Source organism: Varroa jacobsoni, unplaced genomic scaffold, assembly GCF_002532875.2.
Source record: "Varroa jacobsoni isolate VJ856 unplaced genomic scaffold, vjacob_1.0 scaffold_1411, whole genome shotgun sequence".
NCBI lineage: Eukaryota > Metazoa > Arthropoda > Arachnida > Mesostigmata > Varroidae > Varroa > Varroa jacobsoni.
Window position 1 is genome coordinate 1 of NW_019214313.1, and position 10,549 is coordinate 10,549.

General features: G+C 46.8%; 1 protein-coding gene across 1 annotated transcript; it reads right to left on the minus strand.

Annotated features, from left to right (window-relative positions):
* Positions 1-866: 866 nt before the first annotated feature.
* Positions 867-9,893, minus strand: LOC111269773 (uncharacterized). Its single transcript, XM_022849596.2, has 2 exons — positions 7,186-9,893; positions 867-6,969 (listed from the first exon to the last, which is right to left on the minus strand). Exons 1-2 carry the CDS (start codon positions 8,284-8,286, stop codon positions 6,862-6,864), a joined length of 1,209 nt encoding a protein of 402 aa, XP_022705331.1. The 5' UTR covers positions 8,287-9,893; the 3' UTR covers positions 867-6,861.
* Positions 9,894-10,549: the final 656 nt, after the last annotated feature.

Consider the following 10,549-nt stretch of genomic DNA (forward strand, 5'->3'; position numbering starts at 1 on the left):
GTGTCTCTCTGGGAGCTGTTATCGGCATTGTTGTTGTTGTCGTTAATTCTTTGAGAGCACTACTTTTAATGCTGAAACACCACTGTGTTTGAGTACGTGTTTTTTGCTTTGCCCTGACTACCGCCTACGCGTCATTTTGCAATGTGTTGGTCGTCACACTATGTGCGATCACTCTACTGCTTCTGTCAGTTGTCATCGTCATCGGTGGCCCATATTAACCCACTTTAGCACGTACTTTCCTCTCGCTGAGGATCAACGCCGATTACGTTACTGTGCAACTTTTTTTTTCTATACTGTATTAGCCTCATAGTGTTTCTTCCGTGGTTGTGCCTGCTTTACCGATAAGCTATAGTGAATGAACAAATTGTATACTACGCATTTTTCGGCAACGGAAAGCTTGGAGACGTCCCAGAAGGAGGCTAGCTTATTGGAGGTACTGGTAATTTCAACTGATATAAAAGGAAGCAAAATGGTAACGTCTTTTCCGAGCTATTATTTTATGTCGCTCCGTCAATACACGTAGATACGTGCGTGCATTGACAGACGGTGTCATGCCTCGAGACGGGTACGGGGCGTAAAGATACGGTGTCGCATCACCGATCACGGTACGTGTTGCTGTGAGCTTGAAACGCTGTTAGATGGGCAGAAGCTGCTACACAGGGTGCGCCTGTTGCAGGGGTCACGCGGAGTACTTTATCGTAATGTTTTGCGGGAAGGCGCCACCAGAACACTGGGAACTGAAGAGAATGGTGTTTTTAATAACATGTCACTCAAAGGATCAACATTTGGTAAGCGCGTCATGGCAATGCGTGGATTTGAACTAATGTATTAAGATTTAGCCAAGATAATATTCTGCTTGTGGCCTGTTTATATTTTTTTTCGTTGTTGATGTGAGTAAGCTTGTCAGTAACAGATCGGTCAGCACACATCAACTGGAGTCGATAAAGGCTTTCTAGCTATACTTCTGTATATCCCGATTTTAGCATCTTAGGTGCGTTATTTAAACAATTGGATAAATAGAGTACTTTGCTATACGTGCTTTGTGTGCATGGTTAACAAACGTCTCAACTTGAATAGTCAGTAACTTGAACAGGCATCAATTAAATAGTTGTTACTAATCACCGTTCAAATGATTGAAACACGACAAATGGCGGACCTACGAATTATTAGCTTGTTACGAGGCAACGCTGTACAATCGGATCGTGCGGATCCGCAACTAGTTCAAAATGAAGATGCCCTACTCAAACCGCTGCAGTCACACTTGTCTCAAATGCAGCAGCGAGCATGTAGGACACGGTATTTTCTATAACAGAACGATTACAGTAAAACGAAAATCTCTCAACAATAAAAGAAGGTATTTTTAATTCTTATCTCGAAACACTCAGGTTAGCCGTTGTCGTGGTACGCTCAAACATGTGAATTTGACGGGAAAAAAAAAATCCAGTGACGCGCATAGATGGTCTCCATTTTCATAACGTACTATAGCAGACAGCTCGGTAAGCGGACTAATAGGCTGGCGAAGGTTTTCAACGTAAATTATTTCTCCACTGAGCACTGAAGCTTCTGAGAACTAGACAAATATGACGGAACAACGGGCCGTCTTCGGAATGGATGCATCTGTATGGGAAACGATAAGTACCGTCCGCAGGTTGCCTGCATTGTCAATCAACAGAGTGCGCGCAGTTAATACTGTCGTTTTGCCGATGAGTGCCGCTCACGTTTGCTATCTGCCATTATCATTTATCAGACGCAGAAGGGTATGGGGGTAAATTAGGAGTATGGCTCGTCAGGATCGAGATGAAACTAGATGAGTAACAGTATAGTTATGGTTGTAATAGAGTGGAAATTGCGAGCGCAACACAAGTAGAAGAACTGTTGAAAGCGTATCACTTCGTCTACCTGGTTAGCGACTATAAGGGTACGGGTGGGTCAGTTACAATGCGTGTGTCCTATTATCCTACAGTCCTGCTGTATTCGTTGTCGTCAGTCGCAGCTCTGACAAAGTCGATGTCAATTTCCTTCCCCATCAATTCATTAGTCGTCATCACGAATCATTTCGTGCTCTTCAATGAATCTTCTCTTCTTGGCCATCAAATCATGTTCATTGGAAATAGGTCACAGGGTATATGATTGCAACTCGTTTCCTTTTGTTCACTCACGACTGCCTCCGTACGACCGCAGTTAGTGCACGAAATAGCATATTGTTTTACTAAATGAACTTGCTTATTATTACTAATATCGGTAAGTTGTTCTTCTTCTTCTTCATAACGAAACATACGTGTACGGGGTATGAGTTGTGTTTGTGTGTGTCGGGGTCACAATAATGTCCGAATTCCTCGCCGGTCTTGAGGGGGCACACAGTGAGCTGGCTATAGCATTGTATCGTCTATTTCTTTTGTCACTTTGTGCTCGCAGCATTTGCCTTCGGTCTATTTATTGTATAATAGCTATGGATACAGCGGGGTTCAGCTTCTTTGCTAACAAAAAATTCAGTGGGCTGTGACGGATAGAGGTCTGTTAGCTGAACTGGGGAGCAAAATCTAGTGAGGGGCTAATGAAGTGGAGAGAAGGATTCTTGTTTTTCATTTTCTCTCTAGAAGAGGAAAAAGGAGATGAAGTGCGGCGCTCGTATGTGCGATCGATCAAGATATCGCCACTAATCGGCAACAATGCTACAATAACCGTGTATAACAATAATAGCTTGAATTTTACTGAGCAATCGTTCATTGTTATGTGGGGACTCTCTGTCGTAAATTGAAGGCAGCTAGCCAGCCAGCCAGCCAGCCAGCCAGCCAGCTTGTTTCGCTTGCTTCTTTTCATGGTAGCATTAGGAATAGTAATCATAAAGAGCTTCCGGACACAGTGGTGGTATGTAGCTAAGCCGACTTCCCACTGTCAAATCGATTGATGATCGGCCGATTCATGCGCGTATGGGCCAGGCTCCCGGCAATAGCTTGTTGCTCTGTACGACTTTTAAGGGAAACAGCACCATATGATAGATTTCCTTAAAATAGAGGAAGGTCGCGCTTCAGTAGGGCAATAAAGGTGTATGTAGTACGATGGTGTAACCATCAACACCCGTGCGGTGAGAACCAGAGTAATAATTAAGTACAGATAATTAGAATCACCGTTATATTAAGCAATATTCGACACGCGCATTGATCTAAAATCTCTTTCGTTCTCACTTGGTCTACTTCTTTTCTAGAATCTTTTGTTGAACATGATAAACTCTAGCGCGAATATAGCGTCGTCCGTCGCGTTCAGGAATTACGAATACGGCAGATATTTTCGGCGTAAACAGTAAAAATCGCTACGCTATTTTAATTATCTCATATTATCTATTATTAGTATTATGAAAAATAAACTAGAGTAAATTGGAGCTATGCTAAAGTTAGATCCTAGTACATTTTTGGTGCGCTTGTGATTTTTGACGAGCAGATATCTAGTCCCGTTAATTGGCGACGTAAAGCGATCAGTTACGGAGAACAGAAAGGAATCGAAGATAAACTATGTATCGAAAACCGGCGTGTTATAAAATCGGAAGTGGAGTAGCATTCTGCTTTTGGTGATCGATAAAAAAATACTGCGTTATTATATTAATACATCAGTAGATACAACAATACGATACTATGGACCGGATCTTCACTCTTCATTGGTCGTAACAAGAGCGCGGGTAGACGAACGGATGAGCTTCTAGATAGATTTCTGTGTTTCTTTCTTTCTTTTGCAATTATTATTGTTTGCTCTGTTACAGGGATTCTTGTCGATGTCTGTGTGGTACTATTAGCAATAGTACTTTGTGGCTGTCTTTTTTCGGGTTGCTGTTAGCCTTCGTATGGTTCTACTATCATATTCTCATCATTGTAGGTCTCCATAATCCGTCCACACCTATTGTACATATTAGTTGAACTCAATACCATCAGTATCATCTGAATATCACCATTGTGACTACAAGTAGTAGTAGTGCAACCAGCTTCGTCATGCTCATCACTATCATTGCTGCCGCCGCTGCTAAATCACACGCAATCTGTATCTCGTCCATATATATATATATAGATGAGCGTGTCTGTATGGTTAGGCGTTCGCGGGTTCGTACTCTCGCGAATGTTACTGCAGTTACTATTTTCCAAATTGTAATGTTTGTTTGTTTGTTTGTTTGTTTCGGTTGTTACTATTGCGGTCGTTGCTTTTGTCAAGGCTGCAGGCAGTTATTATAGGTGGTAGTGTTGTCTTACAAAAGCAGTACTAGAATAATAACAAATGGTTTATCTTCTGTTATTATTGTTATGGTTATGATCATCCGCAGTGTGGCTTCGTTTCTCCTATCATTTAGATGGGATGGTCAGTGCCGTCGCCCAGCAATACCATAAGGACATGAGTCAAATCGAAGTCAAGTGAAAGCTTGAATTCATGTATCCAACAACTGTTTACTTTACCAGTAATATACTAGAAGAACACAATTTTTCTAACGCTTTTGTTCGCTCTATCCGGTGTTTGCTACTACTTCTTTTTCATTCTGTCTTTTCTCCGTAGTATTATTATCAATATCAAGATCAATCATTACGTTTTTTTTTCCGCTCTGTTAGCTAAAATCACTTATTTACTCGACGATAAGAATAATCAGCTATTTACCGCTGTCGTTGATCTTGATAGTAGAGATGTTATAGTAGTATATCGTTGCTTGTTCTATTAGTTTAAGGCTAGTCTGATTGTTGTTTTCGTGGATCACTGTTACTTTCGTTTTGCCTTTCTTTTCGTTGCACATCGTTTTTGTCTTCTACAAATTGAACAGCCGCATCCATCCGGTAGCCGAGCCAGTCGTCGTGAGATTATTTATTTGAACACGATTGATAGAAAAGGGAAAATTTCGACTATTTTGCCTTCCTTTGTTTCCACAGTTTGGGAAAAAGCAAATGCTCATTTCGGCCAGACGCCTGCTCAGCGCCGGTTCGTATAGTCGATTAGTACACCTAGATCGAAACTGACATTTGAAGAAGGGGAGCGGGGGCTTTTTCTGATGAGGAAATGCATTTCTCAAACAGAAGTATTTTGATATAAGACAAATGTCCAATTGCTATGGATAATAGAGTATCGGGAAGAAAACGGGCCCGTAAAAGTGAAATATTAAATCGAATCGAGACAAAAAAAAATCGAGTCATAGCAATCATTGGGGAAATTCAGGTGTTAGAGAAAAAGGAACAATGAACGAAATGAAGATCACAGAAAACAAAGGAAAGAAGAGTACGCAAGGTAAGGTAGAACAGGACGAAAAAGAAGCAACCTCAAATTAGGGGTCTCGTGACTAGAATATATGTATATATATATATGTATGTATGTATGTATATATATATATATATATATATATATATATATAAATGCATATTTTTAACAAAAACTGTAGGGGAGTCGAATCTTATCTCAGCCTCGTCTCCTCGGGAACCGATGAACGAACTGCGCTTAGATTCTCCGAGAAAACTTATCCCTGCGGTTTCGGACGGAAGGACGTGTCTGTCGGATAGACTGATATAGAGATGTTTATCTTTGTCTTTTGTCAACACTCTTGAAAGAATAGCTGTTGTTGTCATTGTTGTGTCTTGAAATCGTCATCTTTTGTCTGCACTTCGAATGGAATGGATATAGCGTATACTGTGTCACATATGTGTCTTGTACACCTTGGTCAGCTGCTGCTGTTGTCGTCATAGTCGTAGCAGTAGTAATAGTTGTTGTTGTTGTTGTTGTCGTTTTGCTGGATCGCATCGAGCAGATGTGGATGTTTTTGCAGTTGTCGTAGGTCCTCATCTGTTATTTGTAGGCCTGTCGCTCGTCGTCGTTACCTCATTCTCCTTGCTTGTTGTCTTTTTGCTGATCGCAGCTGGGGTGCTGGCTAATCCTTCCTTTGGTTTCGATTGGATCACTCTGTCCGGAGCCGGACGGCCAACTCTTCGATTGCGTCTCGCTCTGAAGGCCGTCCCGTCACGTCCGTCCTGCTGCCGCCAGCGTGTCTGGTCTGTCTGACGCTGCCAAGCAGGAAACTCACTGTAGCAAGGCCCTCGCGCACCACTCGTGCCGCTTCGAACTGATCCCACTAATTTAGCCGTCAGCCCACTTGTCTTGAAACACTAGGGCCAACATGGATGCCTGCCATTTTCTTCTGTGCGTACGCCGATAAAGTGCGATGGGCCTTGCTAACGCTCCCTCTCGCCCTGCTCTGTGTCCTCCAGCCCGTCAACAATGGAACTTTCCCAGTGGTCATCCAATTCTTGGATTTCATTGTCGTTGTTCTTGTCTGTTATCGTCTGTCGAGTCTGCTTCCCTATTTGGTGAACTTTACTTGGGCGAAATTTCTTGAAGAATCTTTTTTGTCACTTGTTGCCGTACTTCATTTTGTTGTCGAGCCAGTTACGTACTGGGAAAATACCATCTTGGCAGGGAGAAAAGCTGTTGAGTTCCCTCAAGCATGGCAGACCCGCCGCCAGTGTCCGCGGCGCCACCCCCTGAGCCAACAGTGACGTTAGCTGATGCGGCTGTATTACCCCCAACACCGTTCACAGAGCCCGAACCTACACAAGCACCTGCCGCTGCTGTTATTGTTGCTGCTGCCTCCTGGTGGCTCGACCTGTTGCTGAGATCAAGGCTTTTGGAGCCGATTCCCAGATTGAGCGCCAAAGCCGGACTCGAAGTCCGTGATGTTAGGGGGCTGCTGTGAGCGCTATTGCCGAAGGCGCCGAGAGCCGGGGCTGCGAGACCGGTCAGCTCGAGGGAAGCCGTTTGGGCGAGGGAAAACACCCCCGAATCCAAGATGGACCTGGAGGCTTCCGCTTGTGGGGCGGCTGAGCCGCCGCACGAGGGCGGTCCTGCTGGTCAGTAATGATCAGGCAGGCCCATATGCAGTGATCGGGCGATCTCCGAGTCTACGTTTTCGGGAGGAACCCCCACGTTGGTGAGCAACGATTTGAGCACAGTTAGTTCCTGCAATCACATAAGCGAAAAATAACAGTGAGAGGGGACATCCCGTATTGGACAAATCATATCATCAATGACTGACACAGTACGTCTTCAAGTTTGGGGTGGTCCCTCACCTGTCAGGCAAGCATCGCTGAACTAAAGTACAGCAGAAATAAAACAATAAAGCAGGCAACACAAACAAAAGCCAAACGAAAAACCGAACCAATCGTCCCAACTTACCTTAGTGAGCATCTCAACTTTTTTTCTGAGGCCTTCGTTTTCGCGGTTCAACTCAGTCACTTTTCGTTCGGTGTCTCTTGTCCTCTGCTTTGCCTTTTCCCTACTTTTCCTCACTGCGATATTGTTGCGTTCCCTCCGCCTTCTATATTCCTCCGAAGTCTTGTCAACGAACTTCTTTCCAGTCTTCTGCATGACGTTCGGCTGCTTGAGCTGCGCTTTGTGGGCCAGAACCTGACCGGGAAGGCCGCTTAGTCCATTGTGCGCAATACCTCCGAGGTGTCCATTCTGAAGGCTGCGATGCTGCTGGTTCAGATCGTGTGAAAAGATGTTCACAGGAACAGTAGGCGCAGGTCGAGGTACTTGCGCCTGGTGCACCGTATGCTGATGCATCTGATTGCCGGCCACGCCGGGAACATTTACATTGCCGGGTAAGATCTGACCGGACGTGCCCGATAAGGCCGGGAAGGCCGCCGCCAGGAGATTGCGCCCATAGGCGGCCTCCCGATTGTAGTCGTTCTGATCCAGCGGTTCCCTCTTGATAGGCACCGCAGGAGAAGGGGTGTCGAAGCGGTCTGGCGATCCGGTTAACCGCTCGCTGTACTGCCCAATGTTAGCTAGGCTAAGACGACCGCCGCGCTGTTGCTGCTCGGTGAGTAGATCCGTGAACAAGATATCGGACTCACCAAGATTTGAGCCTTGCGAGCTCTCCGATGACTGGGAGCTGCCAAGAGACGACGTCAGCGAGGTACCACTCAAACCACTTCCCCCACCGCCACCACTGCCGGCGTTGTTCTGTGCCGCGATGAAGTTACCGAGGTCGAACCCGCCGAGATCAGACAGGTCCGGAACGACGCAGCCGTCACCGAACTCAAAATGGCTGAGACTGCCCGAGCTAGGAACTCGGGCTGTGGTCGGGCTACTGTTAGCCGAGCTAACGGACAGTGCCGGGGTGGCGGACGTCGGCGACGAGCTGGCACAGCGCTGGCCGCCGGCGAACAGCGCCGCTGGGGCGGACCCGCTTGCCGGCTGCTGGTTCGATTGTCGCTTTGGGTCTTCACCACTGCTCACAGTCTCATATATTTGTCTGTCTGGAGAATCCATGTCGGAGCATGTTGCGGAACGCTCACTATTTGTAGGATTTATTTTGGCAAGTGGCTGTAGGCACTAGCAGATGGCGGCACGCTCCGACGATCGTAGGATAGTGGCGGCAGGTCGTGGCTGCACGAGCCACGTGACGCCGTTTGCTAATGGCGGAGCCGGTCAACGCTCACGCAGCCGATTTTTACGCAGAAGCTTACAGGAAGGAAGTAAGTTTAGGAGGGAGTCGGGTTATGCAATCTTGCCGTGCTGTTGCTCTTGTTGTTATTGCGGTAGTAGCCTTTGCGATGCTTTTTTCGTTTGGTTCAACACTCTCGACGACGGGTCCGCTATATCGCGATGGGAGGTGGTATAAGTTTCAGTTTTGCGGGTAGATGTTCGACTTTCTGTCCTTTGAGTTTCGGTTTAGCAGTTTCAGCATGGATATTTCTTTGCTTCCGCTGTGTTTCTAATTGATCACTGAACAGTGCGGATACGTGCACTCCAATTGTTTTTTGTAGATTGTAGCTCGTTGTCGTTGGCCGTGCATCCGTCCCTACGTGCTGTACGCGCTTTGATTAAACAGCTTCTCTGGCACTGTGTCGATGAACGATGTCACTTCAGTCACGTAATCCAATGGCACCAGAGGTAGTCACTTGTTCGAAGCACTAACAACAAATTGACGATGATTCACAGAACTCCTGAAGAACAGATACCTGCTTATTCTTTTCCCGTTTGCTTGCCCCTTCGTTTACTGAATTTTGTTTTTACTACGTTCCTCTTTGTGCTTGCCGCTTCGCTGCACGAGCACACAATGCGAAGGCAATGAGCGCAATACCCAAAGGGCCTTAGTGTATTTCTGAGGCACTGTGCCAACGTCAACTTGGTCGTTCGGTCGGTAAATCTTTACCGTTTACTTCGAATTGTCGTAATAACACTTGTAGTAGAAGTAGCATTGGCAGCAGCGGCAGTAATAGTTACTGCTATAAGTTGAATATCGCAATTGTTTCTGTTATGCTGATAGTTGTAAGAGTGGTAGAAATAGTTATACGGTATTGTTATTGGTATTATTGTAGATTGATAGATTAGAGCACCTAGCACTAAGTGTGAATGTGGATTGGAGTTCGCTTAGAGCCGGCTGCAATGCAGTGCAACCTAGCTTTCGTCACGATACTAAATAAACGGAGCGGAGCAACTTAGCGCACTTCCGGACTCACTGCCTAGCCCGACGACGTCTCAATATTGAATGGGGCAACGGTAGCGCGGAAACTGTGAAATTGCCCACGGCTCGCAGACCCTCGCTAACTAGTAAAAGCGGAGAGAGAGCGGACCCGACGATTGGCCAGAACCACACACAACGCTGCGCGATTGGACCGGAAAGCTGTGACGTCAGTGAAGGGAGAGGCCCACACACGTGCAAAGCGGCGAGGGCGCCAGCACTCCGCGCGATCACTCACTAGCACACCCGGTCACTGCCGTGGCCGCCGTCGTCGCCGGCAGTCGTCACTCGGCGCTGTTCGGCGGCTGGCCACTGGCGACTGGTTTGATTTGCCTGTCAGAACGCTGCTATGGGCAGGGAAGAAAGCAGCACGTAACTAGAACGAAGCCAGCACGACCTCGCGGTTAGCCACGATGGTGACTAGTCGTCGTGAAAAGGGCCCCGCTGGTTAGCAGGCGAGGGATTCAGCAGAGAGAAAAGCAATACGACGGCAGGTAAAGGGTGGCCAACCCAACCCAACCCGACCCAATTCAACCAAACTCAGCCCAACTGACACCTACTAGCCGTTCCGGAGGAAAGAGGTAGACTGAGAGGGGAAGCAGCCTGCCAGAAGCGCCTCGACCGTCCTGTTCTGGAGACGGGGCTGCGTTGAAAGCAAGGCGAGGCAGCAACTGATGACGATCGCGCTGCTGCTGCTGCTGCTGCTGATGTGGTGGCAAGGGAAGCGAAAAATGAGGGAGAGAAGCTCCCTGCGTTACCTTACATTGAAGCGAGTTTGGGTCCTGAAAATTACCCCCGAACCATCCCGTTCCCATTCACTGTCCGGTTGCTCGCCTCCTTCGCTCCTCGCCTTCTCCAAAAGGCGCAGATCAGAACACCTTCGGGGTTCCGAGCAAGAAAGTAGAAGGGATCCGGATAGGTCGACGGTAGTATATTGGGGCTTTCTCGTGACTCGGTATTGCCCGGAGGCAGTTTAAGGCGAGTAGGATAGACAAGAACACGATCCAGAATGACGTGAGAGTCACAACCACCGTCTATTCAGTCTGCTGGAACGGGCGCGTGAACAAC

What these genes read in the sequence shown, in the direction of transcription:
- LOC111269773 (XM_022849596.2), bottom strand. Translation starts at nt 8,286, where the DNA reads ATGGATTCTCCAGACAGACAAATATATGAGACTGTGAGCAGTGGTGAA. An exon ending in AAGTTGAGATGCTCACTAAG is followed by an intron (nt 6,970 to 7,185) that starts GTAAGTTGGGAC and finishes ATGTGATTGCAG; the next exon opens with GAACTAACTGTGCTCAAATC.